Below are 25,143 nucleotides of genomic sequence, written 5' to 3' on the forward strand. Positions count from 1 at the left end.
GAGCCTGACATGCTGTAGAAAGCCAAGCCCTTGAGTTAACTGAAGTTTTATATTCCTTCTGTAAGTGAGAGCAAAGTTATGTCCTCATGTTTGGGCCACAATTCCTCTAGAGCTACCCAGCATGGCCAATGATCACATAATAAGGGAAGACATTCAGAAGTCAACAATGCTGTCTACCCAATAACTCTCAATATATGATCTGAGAGGGTCCTGGTATTTGGAGCAAAGTCTTCAACATGTCACCAGAGTGCCAAAGCTCACAAGATGTTAGTATTTTTTCTCAAAATTTTATGAGATGTCCATCTTGTGACCCCCCACCCCAATTTTGTGTTTGTCTTTCTGAAATTCTGCAAAAATTTGGACAAGAAAGCTAAATTTGGCTATCTCACAAAATTTTCACTATTTTTAAAAACATTTTAATTTCATGTTTAATCTTGCATCCAGATTTATTCATTGAAATATTTTAGTTATTTTTTTAAAATAAGAAACGTTGATAAATATAATCTAGTAGAGACATCTAGAGGAACTATATGGAATTTCAGAGCTTGCTTACTGTATGTAGCAAATATGGTAGATGAAAAATAGGAGAATGACAATCTTGTAAGATCCTGATGGTCATTCTTATTGTACAACAATGTTTATAGTGGAAAAATAGCAAAATTTAAGAATTAAATCTGCAGTCAGAAGTTTCATAATAGAATTTCAGAAGTAAATTTACTTATCTTTGAACAATAAGGAAGTCTGAAAATTGGACTGAATATACGTAGAATGAAAGTTTGAGAAAGAAAGGCAAACAGAGAATGGCATGTTTGGAATTTTGATACTGTATTATGGACATTCTCAAAGTGGCTGTTAAGGAAGCATGTTGGCTGATCCCCAAATAGGTGCCATAGTAAATGTGGCCAATAACAATATACTATATCCATTTACCACAGTGTTTTTCAAACTTGGCAACTTTAAGATAAGTGGACTTCAACTCCCAGATTTCCCCAGCCAGCATGCTGGGGCCTCTAATAGGTCTTAGAGGTCATTTGTTTATATAAAGATGATGGAAGAGTTGGCAATTTGCATTGGAGATGTCTTCCCCCCTCTCAAAGAATTGTTTAAAAGTTACACGGGGGCGAGAATGTAGCAGGCACCAATAAAGTGTCTGCAATACCAATATACTGGTGCCTATGGAGAGATACTATATCACCTATTGCTCCTCTAGGGGAACCAAAAGGCTTAAATTAATGCTTAACCTAACTGATAACTTCAAACAGATAATTAAGCACAAGGTAGAAATGTTTCTTATTTATCCTTTTTCACTGGGCATGAAACCCTTTTGTAGAGCAACACACCGATTTTAAATATATCTGTTACAAGTCCAGGTGGTCCTCTTCATCATCATGTTCTAATTCCATGGTGGAATTCCGGGATTGTAGTGTTGGCATCACCATGGCCAATTCCAGAGTTCCACATACAAACATAATTCTTCTATGGCAAGATGAAACTGAAGCTGAAAAGCTTCTTTCATTTTTTGTGCTTAGATAGAATATACTGCTTACTGTCTGTCAGGAATGCCAGAGCTCTGACAGCTTACTTTAATCTACTTGATGTTCATATGAAGAATGCTTTGAATAGTAAGTGGGATACGGAATCTGAAAAAAAGCCCATAAAAATGAAATATAGGAATTATCATTACTGAATTATTTCCTTTTGAAGAAAATCTTTAAGAATTACTATTTTTTCAACTTCAATGATAGGAAAGGGCAACGGCATGAGAACTGAATGCACCTCATTGAGTATCTTCAGACTTAAGTCCAATGATACTACTATCTGGTAGCCCTAATATATTCCAACTTGTCGTACGGCAACTAATATTTATTGGATATATACATAGTGGTTTATTGAATAAGTGACAATAAGGTTCCTTCCACAGGCTATGCTGAACAGTTTAACATAGGTTAAATGTCAGACAAGCCCAAGTGAATTGCGTTACACGCCTATCTTGCTTAGCATGCCGCAGTAACTTTTCCTTATTTGTCCCGGTAGCTGGGTTTACCTGATACACTCAACCATGGCTAAATGAGCCATGATTTACTCAACCCAGTTATCTGGGTGGGTTACTGTGACAAATTAAACCATAAACTAACCACACAGGCTGAATTTGCACAACATACTAGGCTAAATGTGGCTGAGCAGGCTGAGGTTCACTGTATCATGTAAACATAGCCTCTATCCACTATTAGGAGTTCAGCGTTGATCTCATTGTGGCAAATTTTGAGGCATTTCCAGGAATGTCTGTCTCTCCATTTGCTTTAAGGCAGCATAATTTTTTGATTCTGTGACCCCACCACGTAACTTATTGTAGGTTACAGTTAGGAATGTTGCATATATTCAATTATGTATTTTAAACAAACATTTTCTGCAAATATGTGGAAAATGGCTTTAAGAGATTGTAATGAGGTACTGACGCCCACTGTTATTTGGTCTGCTGTTAATCAGTGGCTGGGTTCAAACATTTAGCTAAGCCAAAATATGACTTGTTAGGTTTTGATGTAGTCTGTTGTGGGAACCTTATTGTCGCTTGTTCAGTAAACCATTATGGATTAATACAATCAGTATTAGTTGCTGTATTACAAGTTGGAATATATTAGGGCTACCAGATCTGGGCTGCAAAAATCCAGATGACTACTATAAGATAGCAATGAGAGTTTTCTGTATCATGTTGCCACCATCTGGATTATTGCAGCCCAGATCTGGAGGTTTTATAATGCCTGGTGTACTATTATTAATAGTCTTGTTAACTAGACCTTTTGCACACACATTGCCTAACACCACATTGTTTTTCAGATCTGCAGTTCTACCACTTCCTTCACCATGTAACTAATCTGTCCTCAGCTCAGATCATGCTGGTCTTTGATTTACTGGATTGGGATGGCAAAGGGGAGATCGGCTTTGATGAATTCTACATGTTGGTGTGCATCATAATGGCACATGAGGCAAGTTAGCTAGACTGCTGGTGGTGACAGAAGAAACGATACATTTGCAGTGAGCTCCATCCACCATCACATAATCAAGTTTTCAGTTATACAACAGGATTTCTAGAGAAAGTTTGGGGTGGTGGTGAGGTGACAGAAAATCTATTTTGCCCGCAGTTTTCCATTCTGCAGATGGATGGGCAGTTCTGAGTCCAACTGTTAACAAGTTGCAGTACATTTCTGGATTACCAGTGAAAAAGCTTATATATCAGTACAGGGTGCTTAGCTGCTCCTCCTTGGTTGCTGCTTCTGTGGGAATAAATTGACTACAGAAGCCCTGTTCATGTTTTCTCATATAATTTAAGTCAGAATCCTTGGCTGTTTCCCCCCCCAACAAACTAATGGATCAAAAGCCAAGAATAACTATATCTTCTAATTCTGGCTTACTAGGACAGAGACTAGTTTGGGATGCCAGGTCAGGGACTGGTACAAACCAACCATGGTAAGAGCTTTAATATTTGGGCACCTGGCTCCTGCTGGCAGAAGGCAAGGGCAAGTGAGACTAATGTGTCAGCATGTCATCTCATTCAAACTTAGAATTATCAAAAATTCTAATGTATACAATGTGTGAATTGTGCTTGAATTGTGTTTAGCTAAACTAGCAGCAATTTTAGTTTTAAATGATAAGTGGAGTAAGGAATGTTTTTGCTTCGGATATAGAGACTATCAGTGGTCACCTACCACTGAGAAACAAACCTTGCTTAATTGTAAATTAAGCAAGTTTTGTTTTAGATGTACCAACTCTTTGCCCTGTGGGCACAAACCAACATTAGAGTTCTGCAATATGTGCCCTCCTGAAGTGTTGGATTTTAATTCTCATTTTTCCCAATCAAAGTAGATCCTGGACACATCTGGAGGCCAACAGAATGGGGAACATTCTCTGGAAACAGTAGTGAGGAGCCTTCCTGCCTGAAAGACATCCTATGCTCTGCAGGCTAAACTCTTAAAACATTAACAACTCCAATGTTTGGCCTCCTTGTACAATTATCCCTAAACACATCTCTCATTAAATCTTGTCAGAGAAAGCCCAGGCATCATTAAGCCACCACAGAAGTGTTGCTATTTCTGCAGTTTCATATCCTGTTCTCATCCACGAGGTTTACTCTTGTTCACATTTGGATACATTTGGATTGCAATTTTAGAAGCATTTCGTTTTTTCTGCTATCAATATTTTTCTCAATATTTAGTTTTAACCTTTGAAGGGACTAGAGCAGTAAGTCTTATTGCTGTTCTTGCCTTTCTTTCTTTGACCAGAATCATCTTGAAAAACAGTTCATGTATCGTCACTCTCATGCTGTTTTTGAGTTGCTGGACATTGATGGGGGCCATACAGTTGCTCCAGCAGAGTTCCAGGCAACACGCTTCCTTTTCAATATTAGGAAGACAGAGCTGAGTCAGATATTCAAGGACTTTGACATCTCTGGTGATGAGGTAATCAAGAAAATGATGAACACAGAGACAGGTGCCCAAATTCCTCCTCCCCAACTGTGTCATCTTAATAACTCTTAGTATCTTTTTAGTCAGAAGCAACCCCAGTTGTGCTCCCAACCAAAAAGTTAAGTCCTCCTGTTTCTAATTATGTGCTGTTCATCTGCTATGTTTAAACATCATGCTAAACCAGCGTGTGTTTTAGCTAGGATGTGTTGAGGAAAAAAAACACACACACACAAAGCGAATGTTGTAGTCCAGCATAGTAAGCATGATTTATTTTTGGATAATTCTTGACTTGTTGTACCTCTTATCTTGCTATTTTTGCCTTGCATTTTTGTGGATAGGTTCCACACTTGATTTATTCACAAATACATCATGCTAAGGCAGAACGTTCAAATTTACTGCAATGAGAAGGGTCAGTCATTTTAAGAAGGCACGCTATCCTTTCTAACCTGTCAGGCACATGTAATGTGATTTAAGCTCATGTGAATGCCATGCAGGATCTTGGTAACCCTGGCCTCCCCTCTTTTATCAACTTGGCAACTTCCATTGAGCTCCGTACTGCAACCAAGCTTCATTCATTTAAAGTGTGGTAGCTCTGAACTTGCTTCCTGTTTAGGATTCAGTTACTTACATGCAAATTCTGTAAATTCACAAGAAATTCTACTTGTCTCTTTGTTAAGCAGATTACATGAAACTTCAAGCTAGAAAAAGTTCATTAGTTTACCCCATGCTTCATCTTTTTGTAACATGTGGCTTTCCAGAATCCAACTCCAGAATGCACTGGAAAATATCCACCCAATGAGTTTGGGTGATGCAGCTTCTAATAGCTGGTTGGAGGGCTACAGTCAACTGTTGCTTCAATACACCTACAAATGGAAAGCATGGTAGAGCATGTGAATATAGAAGTTAAGATTCACCTGCCAGTCCAATTTACTTCTGTATATAGTATGGGTGCTGCAGGAGTATTTTCCTTTGTAAGAGGATGGGTGGTTGGTATTAATTATATATTCCATGGAGTTCTGAGATTTAGTTTGAAGAGTACTATGAAAGAAGGAAGGAAGAATGAAGGGAATACTGCTTGAAGAGTGAAAGCCAAATGCCTTCTGGGGATTACTTTATAGGCCCGAAGTCAATATTTCACTAAACCACTATTACGTTTTGCTCCATTAGCAATTGAACTACAAGGAGTTCAAGATGTTTACGATCTTCTGCATTGATAGACAACAGAGGAAGGCAAAAGAGAAACTGAGGAGACAGCTGGCCAAAGCTGCAGCTGAAGCTGAAGAAGAAGAAGAGTATGCTAATTTTACCAAGCTTTCCCAGGGCAGCAAGAAGTTGTAACTCTATGTGAGCTCTCCAAGACTCAGCAAATTAAAACATAAAAACCAAAAACCAAAAAGATAGTGATAAGAAAACACTGCAACATGTTCAGAACAGTCACAAGATACCAGAGAGCAATAATAAGACGATGTGCTGTGTTATGGAAATATTCAGTGTTTTTTAAAGAATAAAGCACCTTTTAGACTATAACCTATTTTTCAAAAAGTAAAAAAGGCTAATAATCAAGAAACAATTCATCAGTTATTGGGATGAATTACCTGCTTATTAGAAAAATAGAATTGCATGGACTATATTTAAAAAGGCCAGGATAAGATGGGACACCAGCTAGGTGGCAACACTTAGCTAACTTGATTTAGAATCAGCTCTGGTTACCATTTTGATGGATGAGAGTCTAGAAAGTCCAGACTGCTAGGCTAGCTAGGTTGTCAAAACACCCCCCCCCCCAACTCATCCTTTTGGGTTTCTTTACTCAACAGGGCTGACCTGGGAGAAGAAGCTTCATCCCAACAAGCCCTGGGGATACAATAGAGACAATAGAAAAGCCAAAAGACCAGTACACTCCCTTGCCAGCAATCAACACCCAGACATGCAAAAATCAACACTGGGATTAACACCAGATGAACCATCAACAGCACAATACACCCTAATCAAGGAACTATTAACTCAGGCAATCAACCAAGCAGCAAACAACAGCCCAATCAAAGAACTCCCAAGGAGAGAACACCCCCCCAACCAACACAAGCAGGGCAAGCCACAGTATATAAACTGAGAGCAAGGCCCACTCCCTCTTTGCACTGAAGGTGTTGCCTAGTCTGGCAATGAAACGTCTGCAAGAAAACAACAAGGCTCGGAGAGCACCAAGGACTCCACATATCTAATATATTTCTAAAACATTAGAAATCCATATACATTTTGGTTTGTAAGAATGCTGGCAGCTGCTGAGGCTTCTTGGCACATTTTTTATGTAAAGTAGTACAGTTGGAATTTTTTTCTTCCAAAGATGGGGATATCTTTAAAAAACGCCCACTATCACTTTTTAAACTGTGTATTTACATTTCATATGTCTGACTTTTAAGTATTTCACACAAACCATGGTAAATCAAAATACAAAATATCTGATATTACAGGATTATCAGTTTCTTCCATAGAAAAAAGGAAGGTTTTGGAAGATGAATTGAAAAGTGGTCTAAAAGTACAGTAAGCAAGCAAAATAGAAATCTTAAGGTAGATTAATTATGTTAAACATTCATTCATAGACCTAATCATTTCTTTTTGTATTAAAATCAGCAAAGGAGGATTTGCAGACCAAAAACAAAAAAGTCAATGGCTGTGGGATTTTTCTGACCAAAATCTTCCCATTGATATACTTACACTCTCAAGTAGAAACTCAAAATGATACAAGGGAGTAATGATGCTTCATAACCACTACTATGAATGCTCTAAGCAGGTTTAAAATTTGCAACCAGGTGTAGCAGTGCATTCGTATACTAATATATTTGAGGGCATTTGCTGACCTACAGACTCCAGTAAGGCAGGAGAGAAACCACCACCAAATAATTTAGCTCCAATTTAAGAAAGAACACAGAACTAGTATTTTAAGGCAAGACATATCCTGCATTATCTTTATTGTTTAAAACCCAAAAAATAACTAGAAGGAGTTTTGTTTTTCTTTTTAACACATAGAATTCTATATTATACATTTTTGCCTTTTTGGAAATCATAAAGCTTCATTTATAATTTCATTTCACTGTTCAAAACCTATTTGTGCTCAGAGATCTCTAACCATAGAGATGCTTAAATATGAGCATAGACTACTGCGATGACGGTATAGCAGAGACACAGCATGCATATATGCTGCATCGTGAGAAGATTATCCCAAGCATTTGTTGTATTTTCAGAGAGAGCAAACATTTATCCTTGAGTTAATGAAAAAGCTTCTTAAAAAAGGTTCAAACAACCCATGCATAAAGTTAAAAGATTTTTTAATTTTATAAAAGTTACAGGGAGAAAAAGTGTCACATCACTGTAATTTCCCTCACTGTGTACTGGTACTGAAATTGTGTACTGGTACTGAATTACTAACCATTTGTAGAACATGAATGCTTCTTAGATACATGGCACACAACAAACACTGTACAAAAAAAGATTTACCAGAAAAGAGAAGATATTTTATTCAAGAAATACAAATTGATGGTACCAGCCATCTTTGGAAGCCACTACCATGAGGCAAATAGGACATTACACTTGAGTCCTTTGCTCGTCACATCAGAAAAGAGTGTCATTATACACCTCCAGCTGCCTAGTGCACAATTGCTCAAAAGGCTTTCTCCAGTTTCTTGACATTCCCAGGATATGGAGAAGAGAGGCACAAGGAAGGCCCTTGACAGAAGGCAATTTCATTATTTCAGTTAAAGCCCCAGAAATGGTTTGTATGTCTGTGTATTCAAATAAACCAAAAAACAAACAAAAAACCCATTTAAGTCGACTTCCATCTTTGGCTTGATTTAACTGCCAGGAAAGAAAAAGGGATCAAAGAGATGTATTTTTATTATTCTCCATAAAAATACTTGTGTCTCTGTTTGACAACATAGTTCTGACTTGCAAACCATCTGCACTATTTCCTGAAATATTTAATCCATGACCTTAATCAGAAGGCATGAACATAATTCTTCATGGACTGCTAATGCCACATGGAGACCGATCACTGTTGTTCAAACTTAATTACGGAGCAAGTTCTAGGGGGGGGGGGGAAAGAATCCACCTTTATACTTTGTAGTTCTATACATTTTACTGACATGCCTCCAAACATTCCACTCTCAAAAGGGGAGTACACAGAGGAGATGGAGACAAAACAGTTGAATTAAAGAAATAATAGTTAATGGCTACATCGTTATTTTAAAATCAGCCAACTAAACTTGGAAACATGGATGCTAGCCAATAGAAATTGCTAGTATTAGTTTAATATTCCTTTGCTTTGAGTAAAATGTTGAAAATGTTCACTTCTGTATCTCCCATACATAGCATTTCTTTCTGCTATTTACATACTGTTTGGTACAAAGGTTTTTTTTTAAAGTACACTTGGGAGACGTTTGCAAGTGAAGCACATTGCTAGATTGATGAAGAAACTGCACTTCAAGGAAAGCTCCACATCATCATAAGCAAACACTACCTATGAATGCACAATCATGTAAAAATGAAACAAATATAAGGACAGGCTGTTTGCATTAGAACAGAGAATTTCAAGTGATGTACATGATTATAACATTCAAAATTAAGCAAGAAAAATTCAGCATTAATATGCCAATGCTTCCATTGTACCTGTGTGTGTGCCTGTATGTGTTTACACATCACATGGGTAAAGGTGTGAAAAATCCCCTGTGCAAGCACTGAGTCATGTCTGACCCTTTGGGGGGACGCCACTTTCGTGACGTTTTCTTGGCAGACTATAGCGGGGTGGTTTGCCATTGCCTTCCCCAGTCGTCACCTTCCCCAGCAAGCTGGGTACTCATTTTACCGACTTCAGAAGGATGGAAGGCTGAGTTGACCTGAGCCGGCTACCTGAGAATCCAGCTTCTGCTGGGATCGAACCCGGGTCATGGGGAAAGTTTCGGTTGCAATACTGCCGCCTATCCCTCTGCACCACACAAGGCTTTATACACATCACATACATAAGCACAACTGTTGCATTCACCTATGTGTGGGTTTGGATGTTCAAGGAATAAAAGTACATATATGCAAGATCTTTTCTGCACCTCGTCAGTTGTATATATCATGTTTTATTAAACACTATCTCACAACCGAATATATTGCTCTATCATCTCTGTATGAATCCTAATTATTTATGTGGAATGAATTGTGAAACCATACTATTAAGAAACTGAGGAATTTACCCATCGACTTACTTTTAAAACACAGTATATTATACTATTTTTTCTTATCAAATTATTTCTCGAAAATCTCTTTAGAGATGAGGGGATTATAATGGTTTTTACATTATAAACTGGTTTTTACAGTTCCTTAAACTTCCTGATCACCTTTTCTTTTCCCCAGCATAATGAAGCATAGTGAGCATTATCTGTCTCATATTCATTTGTTGTGTGGTTTTTCATAATGCAGTACAAGCAGTGCTATTGTCTTTTGTCTTTAAAGTTATTCCAGGACAAGTGGATTACAGACTACCTGGTACTTCTGCAGCATATAGTACTGACATCTTTGCTAGACAAGGGAGCAAGCAGACTTACTATCACCACCAAAATGAATGTTAATCAGAAATATTATGGGAATTTGTTGTAGCTATTAGGAAAAACTATCCTATTGTTGTTTGCTTTATGTTGTATGTATTATCTTTACAATAAATACTTCCTTACATAGGAGGGGAGGGGGAGGCATATTCTGTAGACCAAGATGAGCTGGCGGAATCAGAATCTGGACTACATACAAATACAGTTTAAATGCACTTAACAGTGCTTGCTTGAACTTTTGTTAAAGCAACAAATGAAATTGTTTTGTCTTGCAGATTAACAACATTAAAAACCTATAGTTGGCTTATTAATTCTTAAGAGTTGGATGATGGCGGAGATGACATATTATAAACTGTAATCTTTAAAATAACCTCTGGAGCAGAAAAAGGAAGAAATAATAGACTCACCAGACTCTGTTTGTTCTGAGAAAGCAATTTCCATTCAAAGTAAAAATTATTCATAATACTTACGAATTAAACCAGATATTAAATATCCCTTATTTATGAATAGAGGCTCTTATATCAGTGCAAAAGAAGAAGTAATTAGATTATCATGCAAATGCCCCAAATTGGTCTTTTGGTGATGTTAACCAAATTCTAACTTTATGGATAATTCATTTTTTCTTCCAAAGTGTCCCATTCTAATTGCAAGAGTGGTATCCCTCATTTTTTCAGGGAATATCTTGCAATGTGCCTTCATGCTGATTTATAAACACATCAGAGAAAATGATCACAGCATTGAAAAAAATCATCCCAATGTGCATTCTGTTCATGAAAGCCAACTAGGGCTGTGGGAAATACAAAAACTACATTCTAATGTATTCTGGTGATTGTTACTTCAGAGCAATATGGTTACAGCAGACCATTTCACAGCTGACTATATCCCAAATGTTGTTTTTACAAAATTATTACAGTAATTCTAGAAACCTATAATCATGCTGGCCAGCATTCTTGGGCAGCTGTTGAGGATCCACAATTGAATCCTGATGCATCTACACTGAAGAGCATCAGCCATAATCACCACCTTCCTTCTCTGAACAACAGGACAACTCTCTATTCTCAATGCAGAGAAAAAGGACAGGAAGCAGTGGCTGTTCCTCGCTCTTTTGATTTAACTGTTAATTGGCTACTCTACTAACACAGAGTAGATGCTGCCACTAATTTGCCTGCCATATTTTTCCTGCAGATAGGTGAGTGATTGCCAGTGATAGGAAGGAACTGATGCTCACTCTCTTGTCTGATTCCACAACCTCTGCTCCTCCAGGTAGCAGGAATGTAAAATATAACTTGCTGGAGGACAAGTGGTCAATTTCTCTATCCTGCCATCAAGCAACTTAATTTGATAATCTTGTTGAATACATAAAAAAGGGAAATAGTTACAAAAATCATCAGACTATATATACTTTGATTTTTTTTTCTTAATAGCTGTAATTTTTGTCCCCTTTCTTAATAGTCCTGGAAAAAACAAAAAGCTCTAAATAATAAATTTCATCAGTCACAGTTTTCCTGATGTGTAATCCTGTGACAGGCACAAAATGTACTGCATATTCCTTATCCAGGCGCCACCCAAATAAGTGAAAATTCTGACACTTAGAGAAATTTAAATTTCACTTAAAGCACATCTAGACCTTGCTTCACACATTCACAATATTAAAAAGTGTCCTTACTGATAAGCAGGATTGGCTGATTTTGAATTTCATTCAATGATTTATGAGCTCTTAATATTAGTGGACACCAACACTGGTTTCAGGAAATGGGAAACTTAACACTTTGAAAACAGTTACTGTTTACTGAATATTTCTACAAAGTCATTTTAATTACTAACTGATCCTAAACTACACAGAAAGGTCAGATAGTAATGGACAATGGCCAGAAGAGTACTATAGTTGTGAGGCATGATACATTCATGTAAATATGAGATCTGATTTCCAAATGAAAAATCAGGGGATAATGCTCATTGTTATCTTCTTTTAAAAAATCCATTTAATCCAAAATGCAAGTTCTGTAAATGTAAGGGCCATGTGCATATAGATAAATAGATTTGGTGTTTAGCCAGCAAAAGCTATGTCAAAAATTAATGATGACATTGCTATCAAGAATATGGCGTCAGAATCAAGGAGCAGACCCAATGACATACCACCCTTCCCCAAAATAATGTATTTGATGAATCTGCCCACTGTTCTGATACAGTTGATCACTGTCAGTTCTCCAAATTTATTTATTATTCTAGAGAGAATCATTACTAATTTTGCTCAAAGCACTCTTAAATGGATATACCTACTCCCCCTAAAGAATGGCTTACCTTCAGATTCTAAAAGGAAAATCCTGTATGATATTGCTAAGATCACATTGAGCTCTAGATAAATGACAGTGACATCATTTTAAATCTATCAACTATAAAAAGTTGTAATCTATTTGCCACAGGAACTGTTTATACACTATTAAATGCATAAGTATGAACAGGTGACATGGAAGATAAGAGCACTTGAAAGATACTCTTATTTAAAAGTTTATGGGGTGTATGCTGCTTTCAGAAACTAAATGAATCCAGTCTTAATGCAAGCTTCCATCTCCACAACTTATTTAGGGATTCAGGGAAAATAACATAAATATACATGCAATGCAGAATCCCCCAAAATATACTTATGGGTCTAATGGTATATTTGAAAGTTTTAGTGTTAGACAGTCTATAATATTTTCACCTGCCAATGAGGGTTTTTCTTTTTTCAATCCTTTCTCATCACTTTCTCTCACTCTGTGTACAATGGTAGTGCATGTGTGTGTATGTGCGCACGTATGTATATCTGAGTAGGAGTAAAAACTTCAGTCATGATTATGGCAAGAAAATGTAAACATCAATGGGTACAAAAGCTATCAAGCAAGTGGAACTGTTATTAGAAAAGTGTATGAAACCAGCTTGTGCTTTTTCCCAATAATTGGTTCATTGCTACTGTTGAGGATAAAGGAAGTTCAAAACTGTTTTAAACATCAGAGCTGAACATATTAAGTAAAAGATGTCCTGTGCTTTTATTATTCTCAAGCTGGTGTACCTTGAATAACTGATTTTTCACCAATCACAGTAGTGTACAATTATTTGGTAGGCCCTTTTATTGATGACAGGGATTAGTACGGCAAGTTTCCTTGTAGCTGACAGCTTACAGTAGACAAGAAATTCTCTATGTATTTAATAAGTTATTGCCTAATTTTTCAGAAGGCAGTATTTATACACCCTGAAGTCAGCCCTGGCAAATTGCTATTTGTTGCTAAATTGGAATGTACCAAAACTTTTATTAAAACCTGAATTTGAAAACATACCATTATTGGAGAGTACCTCTAGTTCTTTGCTATTCATTGTTAAGCAGGAGTCTTACTAAGCCAGTAAATAAAACCATAATAGAAACAACCCCTACAAATATCACAGCATGCTAGATTAACCAGGGGAGCTACAATGAGCTGAACCGTAAGTGATACTGATTTCATGAAACAGTTCGATTTGGTTTAATCCTTTAAAAAGTGCTTTTCACCTTCATGGATCAATACATCACTTACAGTTCAAAGCACAGTTTTAGCTTTATCAATCTTGAACTTCAGGCTTATTCTCTCACAAACATTTCTCCATTTACTTTGTTAAGGGTTTCTTACTGTGGTGTTAAGAAATACTAAATTGAACAAAGCCTCCAAGGATAGTTTCGGAACAGGGTCTGTGTGTTTATACATAGATTTGTGTGTGCGTGTATTTGCATGTGTATGTTTTTACCTAAACTCCATCACAGATGGAGGGTTTGCTGGTCATTGCCTGGAACCAAACCATTTGCAGGAGAGAATGGAAAGTGAAAAAGTTCCCACATGATAGAAGAGCAGGGAAAGGAAAGAATAGGCATATAGGCAAAAATCAGTTCTCCACCGAGATAGGATTTGTTAAGGGCTGGCTCACAATTACTTGCACCACATAATCCCTTGGTATTTTCAGTTCCTCCAGTTTCATTTTGTCTGCGAGTGGCCTGCCTGAAAAAAACCATCGCTGACTTCTAGGTTCTACACCTTCCACTGTGTGTAGTCGTCTCTTCATGTGATACACAGTATCCATACTGCGGACCACAAGTTTGAGGTCTTTGCCTGTTGAGAGGCGTAAACGAAGTTGGCATTCATGACCGGAGTTGGGCGGTGGATCCGGAAAATCCAGAGTCTCTAGATCCCCCTTCTCTTCTATCATGTTGATGGGTGGGGCAAGGCAGTAGACAGGAAGCTGGTATCTGTTTCCCAGTTCATCATAGCACTCTGTAAGAGCACCTTCAGAAGAGAGGGAAAAAAAATGGAGTAAATCACACATTTTTTAAATTAAATCAATGTTGCATTTCTTGAATGCTTGATTTTTTTATTCAGGCACAACATGTAGCAGGCACCTTTTATCCCCCATTGTCTCAGATTTATAAGTATTTTCTAGTATTACAGTGTATGTATATGCTATTTTTGAAAAAAGGGGTTTACCTTGTCAATGGCAAGTTGAAAGCAATAAATGTAAAAGAAGTACAAAAATATACACCTTTGTACAATAGTACTTTTAGAGCTTACAGTACCTTCATCTCAAGTCTTGCTCACATACACAGGTTATTTCTACGTTGCTTTTAGCATCATGAGGGCATTTATCATATTCAGAGAAAACGAATAGGCACAGGATTAGCAATTACAGTAAATGTATGTAATAGAACAGGCTTTATGTATTTCAAGTGGTGAACAGTGACAGAAAGGTTGAGTATATTAGGCTCTGCTTCACATATGAAGAAAAAAGGTCTCGTTTCACAATGGTGCAGGAATATCCATCCATCCATCCATCCATCCATCCATCCATCCATCCATCCAGTCCTTGCTTAACAAGCACAACTGGGATAGGAACTTTCATTGCTAAGCATGCGGTCATTAAGTGAGTCATGCCTAATTTTATGAGCTTTTTTGCTGCAGTTGTTACATGAATCTGGCTTCCCCCATTGATATTGGTTGCTGGAAGCCAGCTGGGACAATGCAATGGTCGTGAGGACAGGTCATAAATCACTTTTTTCAGTGCTGTTCTAATTCTGAATGGTTGTTAAACAACTGGGACTGGAATTTCCATTGCTAAGTGACGCAGTCATAAAGTGCGACATCACTTAGTGACAGCAATCCCTGCAGTCCTAACTGCCATCGTTAACTGAATCCCATGGTCATTAGGCAAGGCAACTTCCTGCCAGTTTCCCACAAACAAGTCAGTGGGGAAGCCAGCAGGAAGTTGCAAGTCCCAGGAAGCTTGCAAGCAGGCTGGTAGGTAGGTAAGTGGCTGCTGCCAGGTGGGGAAGGCACAAGGGGGTGCGTGAGAATGCAAGGGAGGCATGGTGAGAGTCGGGGGTGGTGCATGAAGGTGCAAGGGAAGTGTGGTGAGGGTTAGAGAGGGTGCGCAAGGGTGTGAGGGAGGGCGGGGAAGGTGTGCAAGGGTGGCACAGTGAGGCTCAGGGAGGATGTGTGGGGGTGCAAGGGAGGTGCAGTGAGGCTCAGGGAGGCTGTGTGGGGGTGAGCCAGTGGCTGGCATAGTGTGAGTGGAGAGGGGCTGGGGGAGGGTGCACAGGTGGGGGAGACTTCCCCTGGCAACTTGCGACCTTCCCTGCTGGCACCCCACTGACTTTCTGGGGAAGCCAGCAGGGAAGGTTGCAAATGGCAATCACGTGATTGTGGGGCACTAAAACCAGTTGTATGTGCGAGCCACTTGCCAAGCACCCAGATCGTGATAATGTGACTGCAGGGTGCTGGGACACGTTGGCTTTTTTTGTTTTTGCACGGACCAAGCCACTAGGTTACGATGGTAATTGAGTACTTTCTTAAGTATTGGCAGGGTGAAGAGGTCGAACTTAATTGTCCTCAGTTTGGGTGTTAAAAGCTGCATTGCCTGGGGGAGGAACTTGCTTGGACTTGTTTTAGTTTCGCTTTTGTAGCCTTCCAGCACAGCCTCTCTTCCCAGTCCTCACTGAGTGCGTGTGAATGCACAGCTTGTAAATACGTTTTTGTGCTTTCTGTAAATAAATTTATTTTTATAGAAATGCCTGGTGTGTGATTTTTCTGATCTCTCGGGCCAAATGCTTTCTAGCACTCTGACAGGACAGCTGGAATTCTGAGGACTGGTCATAACCATTTGTTCAGCGCCATCATAACTTTGAATGGTTGCTGAAAAAATGGTAGTAAGTCAAGGGCTACCTGTAATGTAGCCCTTGACTTTTCAGTCAATGCCTTCTTTGAGCAAAAATTCTTGAAATATATAAAAAAGGCACAATGTATCTAAAAGATATTGTGTCTATTGATGCAAGGTATTTCATCTCAAGCAGTCATCTGTCTTACTAAACTTTTTATAGTTATGATAAATACTGTATTTATCCAAAAGGAAGGAGTTATGAAATTTAAGACGGCCAACTCCGCCCCAACCCCAGCAAAGAAAAATTCAATAGATTCCCCCCCGCCCCCTGCTCTCACATGATCATATCCTCAGCAAATGTAAAATGACCCTTTCATTTTAAAGATACATTATTTAGGGGGAAAATAATTTCAGTCAATACTGTCTATTCCAATACCATTTTCAAACTTTGGCTTGTTTCCTGCTTTGTTTCTCAAGAGCTGAAACTTTGCTCTTGCTTGTTTCTAAAAGATCTTGCAAGAGACAATATGGTGATAATCAGATCACAATACTATTGACTTTGGCACAATACAAGTCCTCCTTATTGTTGTATTGTTATCTGGGGTTTTAGATAATTTCTGTTGATAATGACTGAATAGGCTTCGTTATCCACAGTAGAGAGTTTTGCATAACCATCTGCCATTTTGTACATGCATAAAAATAACACACTGGGCCTCCATCTTCCCAGCAATCTGCCACTGGTATTTCCATCAACCTAAAGGTAAAGGTAAAGGTTTCCCTTGACGTAAAGTCCAGTCGTGTCCGACTCTAGGGGGCGGTGCTCATCTCCGTTTCTAAGCCTTGGAGCCGGCGTTGTCATAGACACTTCCGGGTCATGTGGCCAGCATGACGACACGGAACGCCGTTACCTTCCCGCCGAAGCAGTACCTATTGATCTACTCACATTTGCATGTTTTCGAACTGCTAGGTGAGCAGGAGCTGGGACGAGCAACGGGAGCTCACCCCGCCGCGCGGTTTCGAACCGCCGATCTTCCGATCGGCAGCTCAGCGGTTTAACCCGCAGCGCCACCGCGTCCCTACCCAGCCTCAATTGTCCTGCTGCACTACTACCAATCTGTGCAGAGCCTTATGAGTAATTTTCCAGGACTTCGGAACCTGAGCCTCCCAACTCCCATTACTCCAAGCTTGCTTTATCCAAAAACGGGTTATCCACAGATGTTCACTGGAACAGACCAGCCCACAAAATAATAGGGGCCACCCATATTTATGTTAAATTCCTAGTAGAACAAAGGAAAAGAATATCCATCATGAAGGTATCACATGGCCTAAATTAGTGAGATCTGATATGACTGTATTAAAAATATGGCCTTCCTTAATTTTTAAACATACGTTGGAGCTTTAAATTTATGAATGACAATCCAGTCTTTTGAATTTCCCCAGCTATTGATTTTATTTGTAGCTCTTTGCCTGATTAACTTAAACATTTAGCCATCAAAAATGCCAAATGAGACAGGTAACAAATAAAGCAGAGCTAAAGTTGAATAATGAGCAAATCTTTAGGTGAGCATATTTTCTTTCTGGAAGAGAATTTCAAGGAAGGAATACTAAGAAATATACATTAAAGCAAGGAAAACATATAATTTTGATTGGCCAGAATTGAGAATGCTTATTTCCCATTTTGCTCAGTTAAGATTAAAACTATAATGAATGCTACCAAAAAAAAAAAAAAAGGGTGAAGTAAAACTGAATTTGTGTTTTCAATGGCTGACATAAGGATGTGACATTTATAGAGTCAACTTGAACCTTTGTAATAATGAAATAAGTTCTTAATATGACACACTTTATATATTAAGAACTCAAAGAAAAGAAAAAAAAAACCAAATGGCAGACATTTATTTAAAAAAAGCAAATGGCAGACAAAGACTTATATAGCCATGCATCTTATGTACCATAACCCTAGGAGGCTCACATAAAGGTAAAGATTATAAAAACCACAACAAAAACTCCCAGAGCCCCAGAGGCTTAGAAACAACTGATTAGGCAAAATGGCACATCTTGGTATATTTTATCTTCTCTTAGCATTATGGAACTCCCATCTGTTGTTACAAACTAGAAGAATGATCATTCAGTACATATATCAATTGATGAAAATCAGTAGCTCTTAATGACGTTTGAGAACACTGAGAGAAACCCAAAATACACTAAATTTATGCAAGTAGATTCAAAGTAAATTAGATTATTTGTTCAGTTGGTTGTGACAGAACAAGAGATGCCTATGCTTATATAGGTCACAACACAAGTTTGTCCCATTTAAATTAAATGGCTATATTTTGAAACTGTCTCTGGCTCATGTCAGAACGAATCTAAGCAAAAGTCACTTTACTGCTCTCTTCTCTGTGCTTCTGTATGCAAGATACTGCAGTCTCAAGCCCCTTCCTTCTTATTTGACAGTGACTGGTATTTCAAGGAATTAAATACTAGGGAAAATAGATGAAGAAAACTTGGACCCAAGGGAAAATGTGGACATTTAGATGAGAGTGAAAAGCAAGGGGGACCAGACCAGGTTTGAAAACCAGCTTCTGTAGCTGAAACTGCCACGCAACAGGTTATCTAACTGTCAACGAAAGGCTCAGCTAATGTAGAACAGAATTATGTGGTGGACGCTGTTGGCAAGAAATTAAAAGGAGAGCAATAAGGGACCTCATTCTGAAATACTTCACATTCATTATTGATATAACTGGACTGTGGCACCTTGTCTCTCCCACACCCCTTGCAAACTAGACTAATTTGTAGTGAGGAAATGTGAGTAAAAGTGTGTGTGCACGTATGTGTAATGCTTAAGCAAACTGTATCCAATGAAGCATTTGTAGATATTTCTCTGTGTGCTTTGTGTTTCCTGGAACATTTCATTATTGCATAAGATTCTGAATTCCTGTTATTTCAGATGAAAATGTGAGATTGCATCCATTAATACTACCGCCGCCCCCCCCCACACACAAATACTTCAAGGCAATTTGCCACAAAGCTTCAGCCATCTCTCTTTTGTCTCTGGATTAGGTAGAACACAAGGGAAGGTACCTCAGTAGGGTGCCTGAAAGTAAAAGTGAATGAATGAACTATAAGTGGAGGAATTTGTAACACTGGAAGAGTTTTAGCAGATTTTCCACATTCTGGAATAAAGCTGCTAGCTAAGGAAAGTATGTAGAGTCATCCTTCTCTGGACTCATTTGGATATGAGGTCTGAATTTGCAAATATGTTCAAAACAAGGTGCTGATTTCTCAAATGCTTTTGGTAGAGATGAGAAATCTGTCCTGGTTTCAAACTTTTTATTGTAAGAAAATACTCACAGGAATAATAAGATACTATCCTATTTTTGATGCTGGGCAGAAGTGAAAGAAATATGTTACTTTCCATTTTAATGAAGACATACATTTTCTCCTCTTCTTGTATCATTAAATGCATAGGAAGATAAAATATCTTAACAGCCTCTAATGGTTAAATTCTTCCTTTAGTATTTCCAGGGTGCAATCAGATTATAAATCATTATGAGTTATAAGAAAAGGGACTGCAGGAAGGGGTTAGGGCACTACTATTGCTGGACACAAATACTCATTAAATATGGAGGGACTAGTAAGACTAGTGCCACTGATTCATCATCTTCAGTATAAGCCTAACAGTTTAAAACACAGGAAAAACCAAAGGTTAAACAAAGGTTTAAATTCTATTTACAAACTTAATAGTCCAGCACACCATGTTATAAGATCACAAAAGGAAATAAAAGAGATGAACATTACTCCAAATCATCTTAATACCAATTATTGCATGTTGGCCCAGAACCTTACAGTGCTTTCACAAAATATCAGCATTAAATCTTTTTTTTTTTAATTTGAAAAAGAAAAAGAAGAAAAAAGAGAAAAACTCACAAAACCATACTGTGCACCTCTCATGTACTGAATAAAACTAAATTCATGTCTTGTTATAAATTATATTACAATTAGTTTTCTTCTTGACAGTAAACAAATGAGAAGTCCTCCAACAGGAAGCCTCTGTGATAAAATGCTATACAGAAAGAAAGGTGAGTTCTTCAGAGCACCATATCTGACAGAAGGTGAATCTCCTTCCAACCCAATTGAACTAATTATGTGTAATCTTAACACTGTGCCATACTCATTTCTACTGTCCTCCTGTTGATTTCTAAATGTTGGTATATATTTCAAAATAAACTTAAAACATCTAATCCTCCCCAAAAGGAGTTTTCAAAACAAAATTAGTATGTGGCATAGTTTTGAATGTATCTAACTCTTCCACAGAGGTGGGGCAGAAGTCACTAAGACTGATGCTCTCCTTACTGTCCAAACTTGAGATCAAAGTCCCAACAGGGGCTACCATAATTGTGGTTATGACAGGACACAAGGGAAAAGTTTTGTTTGAGGTTTACAGATGCAAACTATTAGTGGTTTATAAGCTGTATTCCATGTTTGAAAAACTCGGAATAACTTGGAATACAACTCACAAATGTAAAGCCCCAGTGGGCCTAAACCAATCTACCTCTGTGGCTTTGATGTCTGACCCCAGCAAGGAGGCTCTGCCCTGGCTTAGCTATAGAAAAAACAACTAGCTACTTGCTTCTGCCTCTGCAGAATAAATGTGGTTTCTCTTTCTTTGCTCTGTTAATAGCGGGTTAAAATATAGGCTTATGTGGCAATCAAATTAAACCTGGAGATGACTAAGAAACTGATTGACACTCGCATCTGTATTTCTGAAGATTTACTGGAAAAAGGGCTTAGAATGAATGTTGCAATAGAGAAAAGGCACAAATATCAAGTGAAAAACAGAAGTTAGCAGAAGAGTCTTAAGCAACATGTGATTATTGTTCTTTTCCTATGAACTGGCACTCCTTAAAATAAGGTGCATGAGTCTTCTTCCCTGGAGGAAGAGAGAAACTAAACCCACCAAAACTAAAAACCCAAACCACAACTGCCAAACCAAAGAAACACTTTGCTTTTTTAGTTCCAGATCTACAAAACTCAGGGAAAATATGATTCAGTTTCAAACAAGGTTTCTCTCTATAAAGGAAAAGTGCTACTGTATTTTTGTGCTGTTTCCACCAATCCAGAAAATCAATGTCTTCTAGCCAGGAACAACCTTTTTGCTTGTACTGTACTAGTTAAGGAATGTGTTGGCTAATGATACTAAGTTAAGTTCAAATTATATGTGCTTTCCCACTGACCCTGCTACTTATTATAAATTTAAATTCAAAGACAGAAGAAAAATCATTGTAAGAGATCAGATGCCAAGGCATTTCCATTAAAGTTTCTCACCATCTCCTATCCCCTTCAGGTCAGTGTTCATAACAGAATATGGTAGGTAAGGTACCATCACTGGATGGCAGAGATAGTCCTCAATCTCTACCCTACGGCAATTGGGACTGGAATTTCCATAGCTAAGCGATTGTCATGTCCCCCGTTGCGATGTATGCATACATCACAACGGGGAACATGCCTTTCCGGTGAAGAGGAGGGGGGAGGAAAGAATCAGTGCTAATCCCATAAGCACTGAAAGACAATACAGATAAAGGACAAAGGAGCCATACCTTTGCCCTGACCGGGGAAGCCATCATCCTATCTCCCTGACATCTCTGCATTACCACGGGGGACACACCTGCTCCGGACACAGGAAGAGGACAGAGGTAATCAGCGCTAATTCCCCTGATCGCCCATCGAGACTCCGGAATCGCCCCCTGATCGCCCATCGAGACTCCGGGTTCACCGTTGGTCAGGACTTTGGGACAATGGGGGGTGGGGAAGGATCAGGTCCACACCGCGGGTATTTACCGGCTACCTCGCATGCCATGTGCTCATTCCCGTCTTTCTCCGTGTCTGCATTCTATTCTTAATAAACCAGATATCCTTAGCCCTGGCTGGTGAGTCTGTGTTTTTTCTGAGTAAGGCAACCATCACAGCGATGTGGTGTAAAGCAGGACTGCATCGCTAAACGACAGCAATCCCTACAATCCCGGTTGCCATCATTAACTGAATCCCACAGTTATTAGGCGAGGCAACTTCCTGCCAGCTTCCCACAAACAAGTCAGTAGGGAAGCTAGCAGGAAGCTGCAAGTCCCAGGAGGCTTGCAAGCGGCCGGTAGGCAGGTAAGTGGCTGCTGCCAGGTGAGGGAAGGCATGAGGGGTGTGTGAGTGCGAGGGAGGCATAGTGAAAGTCGGGGGCCGTGCATGAAGGTGTGAGGGAAGCACAGCGAGGGTTAGGGAGGGTGCACAAGGGTGTGAGGGAGGGTGGCACAGTGAGGCTCAGGGAGGAGGTGCGAGGGTGTGTGGGGGTGCAAGGGAGGTGCAGCAAGGCTCAGGGAGGGTGCGCGGGGGTGCACAAGTGGCCAGCATAGTGCGAGTGCAGAGGGGCTGGGGGAGGATGCACAGGTGGGGGCGACTTACCCGAGCAACTTGTGACCTTCCCTGCTGGCTTCCCCACTGACTTTTGGGGAAGCCAGCAGGGAAGGTTGCAAATGGTGATCACATGATTGTGGAGTGCTGCAACTGGTTTTAAGTGTGAGCCAGTTGCTAAGCACCCATGTGACCATGGGGGTGCTGGGACAGTTGGAATTCTGAGGACCCGTTGTAACCACCATTCATTCAGCACTGTCATAACTTTGAATGGTTGCTGAATGAATGGTTTTAAGTCGAGGACTACCTGCATTCCAAGAATCTTTAGGCAAGGTATTCCTGAGAGGAAAGTTGCCAGACTACTTGCTTGAGCACTATTGCTGGAGGAGTTTTCAAAACACTGTGTTTATCTGTTTGTACCCTCAAGTTACCCAAAGGGTGCATTATACTGCAACAATTTTTGAATCAAGGTACCTAAAATCTGCTAACTTAAAGAATGCATAAAAAATCCAGGACCCATTACTCCTGTGGAATTGAAATTTCCACAATGTTCAGACCAGTTTTATTTGCAAAGTTGTGGCCATTGCAGGTTCCCCGTGGTCACATGATCATGATTTCCAATGCTCCCTGTCAGCTTCCCACAAGCAAAGTCAATGAGGAAGACGTCAGGAAGTTGGAAATTGCTCCCTCCCACTGCTTTTTTGCCCACTGGTGGTCATTCTGTTTATCTGTTTAGATATTGACTTATTATTGAAGTTCGTTTGCCATTAGAATTATTTATGATATATACTCTTCTTAGATGATCATGGGATCATCCAGCATTGGGATTAAAAAAAAATGGTCAGCCTAAAATTTAAGGTTCATTCTGGTCTCATCAGACTGCACCACCTTCCTCTCAAAGGAAGGCCCAATGAGTCACAGGGTTGCCTAGTCTTTTATATATATGCCTTTGCAGCAATGATTATAGTATTATTCCTGTTATTTAGTGGATCTCATTTTCATAATTATTGCAAAACTAATGCATGGATGCAGTCACTAGGAACTGAACTTGATTTGCTGGTGTCAAGTTCAACAATACAAACAACTTTATCCTGTTGAATCAGAAGCTAGGACAAGTACTAAAATTAAAATGCACATTTCAACAACTCCAAGAATTTAAACTGTGATTTGCAGATATAGTTTAGTGTCCATTTCTGAACAACCATTCAATACTCTGTGCAGTGTCAGCAATACCTTTTAGTGAATGGGACCTAAACCTAGTATAAATTTTCGCTATCAAAATAACTTCTGATAATAAGACTAAACAATTGTATAAAGCCTTATGACTAACATTAAATGAGATATTACTGTCCATATTTTAAACGATTGTGCCAAAAGTTGACAAATAATCATATCTACACAAAGAAAAAAATCTGAATGCTTGAAAATACTGAAAATCTGCATTTTAGTTTCAGTAGCTTCTTGGCTTCCATCCTTCATCTTCAACTGTTAACAAAGTCCTAATCTGAAAGCAACTGTTTTCACCTCAAAAGCTGACTTCAGGGTAAAGATAAAGACTTAAGCTGAACTCAGTTTCTGATGACTATATGGACACGTTCATATGGTTTTCTTAGTAGTAATCTGGAAGTGGTTTGCCACTGCTGTGTGTTCTCTCTCTCTCTCTCTCTCTCTCTCAACCTCCCATCTCAATACTAACCAGTTCTAATTTGCTTAGGTTTTTTTGAACTCAGCCAAGATCAGCTTAGGTGCTGCCACCTGCAAGAATTAATAAAGGCACATATCAAAGATGCGCTACCAAAAATGCATTATGTCCCCACTCCAAAACACAAAGTAACAAGCATACACAAAGAATATTATTCTTCATCAAGAGACAACACAAATTAGCACTGTACAGCTGTCTGTTCTTAATGCCAAATGAACTCTAATGAACCCCAGAGAATTCGCTCCATGAAAATGTAATGTCAATCTAAACCTCAATTACAGTATATAGTAAGATCAGGAAGATTCTAGGTATATAATAAAACAGTATCATCTCACCCTAAGACGACTTATAGTGGTTAAGTGAGAAACATACTACAAATCTACCCATTTTGTTTTCCAGAACCAATTAATGTTATTTCTCTCAATTCTTCCTTTAAGTCTACACAAAGATCTGAGTTGTGAATATACAAGCATCTCGAAAGGTACTTGTATAAGCTCATCATCCTAACAATATTAGGGAACTGCTCTCTGTTCCCTGAATCACTACATTTTAGTGCTAATATATTAGCAAAATGGCTGTCAAATTAAAACAAATAAAATAAACTCTAGATTCAATTCAATTCCTATTAATTCTTAATAACCTATTAATTGACTATTCAGTTTTGCACTAAAGATTATTTAACTTTGACTATTCAGTTTTGCACTAAAGATTATTTAACTTTGTTGTGTTAAAAACCTATTCATATGCTTCTAATTCAGCACTGGCAAACACTTTAAATGGTTATGTGAGATTCACGGTGATGTGGAAGCTACACTTACACGAATGATTCTTGGATGCTAGAAAACATTAACTG

The 25,143-nt window shown here is 38.7% G+C and overlaps 3 protein-coding genes across 3 annotated transcripts in view; 2 read left to right on the forward strand and 1 right to left on the reverse strand.

Moving 5' to 3' along the window:
* The window catches only part of NEURL1B (neuralized E3 ubiquitin protein ligase 1B), a 442,008-nt gene that overhangs the window by 298,892 nt on the left and 117,973 nt on the right, over window positions 1-25,143 (forward strand). The window lies entirely within an intron of this gene.
* EFCAB9 (EF-hand calcium binding domain 9) lies at window positions 1,487-5,798 on the forward strand. Its single transcript, XM_063292896.1, has 4 exons — window positions 1,487-1,622; window positions 2,836-2,984; window positions 4,278-4,454; window positions 5,628-5,798. The coding sequence occupies exons 1-4, from the start codon at window positions 1,487-1,489 to the stop codon at window positions 5,796-5,798; spliced, it is 633 nt and encodes a 210-aa protein (XP_063148966.1).
* Window positions 13,806-25,143, reverse strand: part of UBTD2 (ubiquitin domain containing 2) — an 84,649-nt gene continuing 73,311 nt past the window's right edge. The window contains exon 3 of the mRNA XM_063292396.1: window positions 13,806-14,328. Within this exon, the coding sequence (XP_063148466.1) occupies window positions 13,931-14,328 (398 nt within the window). The 3' untranslated portion in view covers window positions 13,806-13,930. The remainder of the gene's footprint in view (window positions 14,329-25,143) is intronic.

Source organism: Candoia aspera, chromosome 2 (assembly GCF_035149785.1).
Source record: "Candoia aspera isolate rCanAsp1 chromosome 2, rCanAsp1.hap2, whole genome shotgun sequence".
Lineage (NCBI taxonomy): Eukaryota > Metazoa > Chordata > Lepidosauria > Squamata > Boidae > Candoia > Candoia aspera.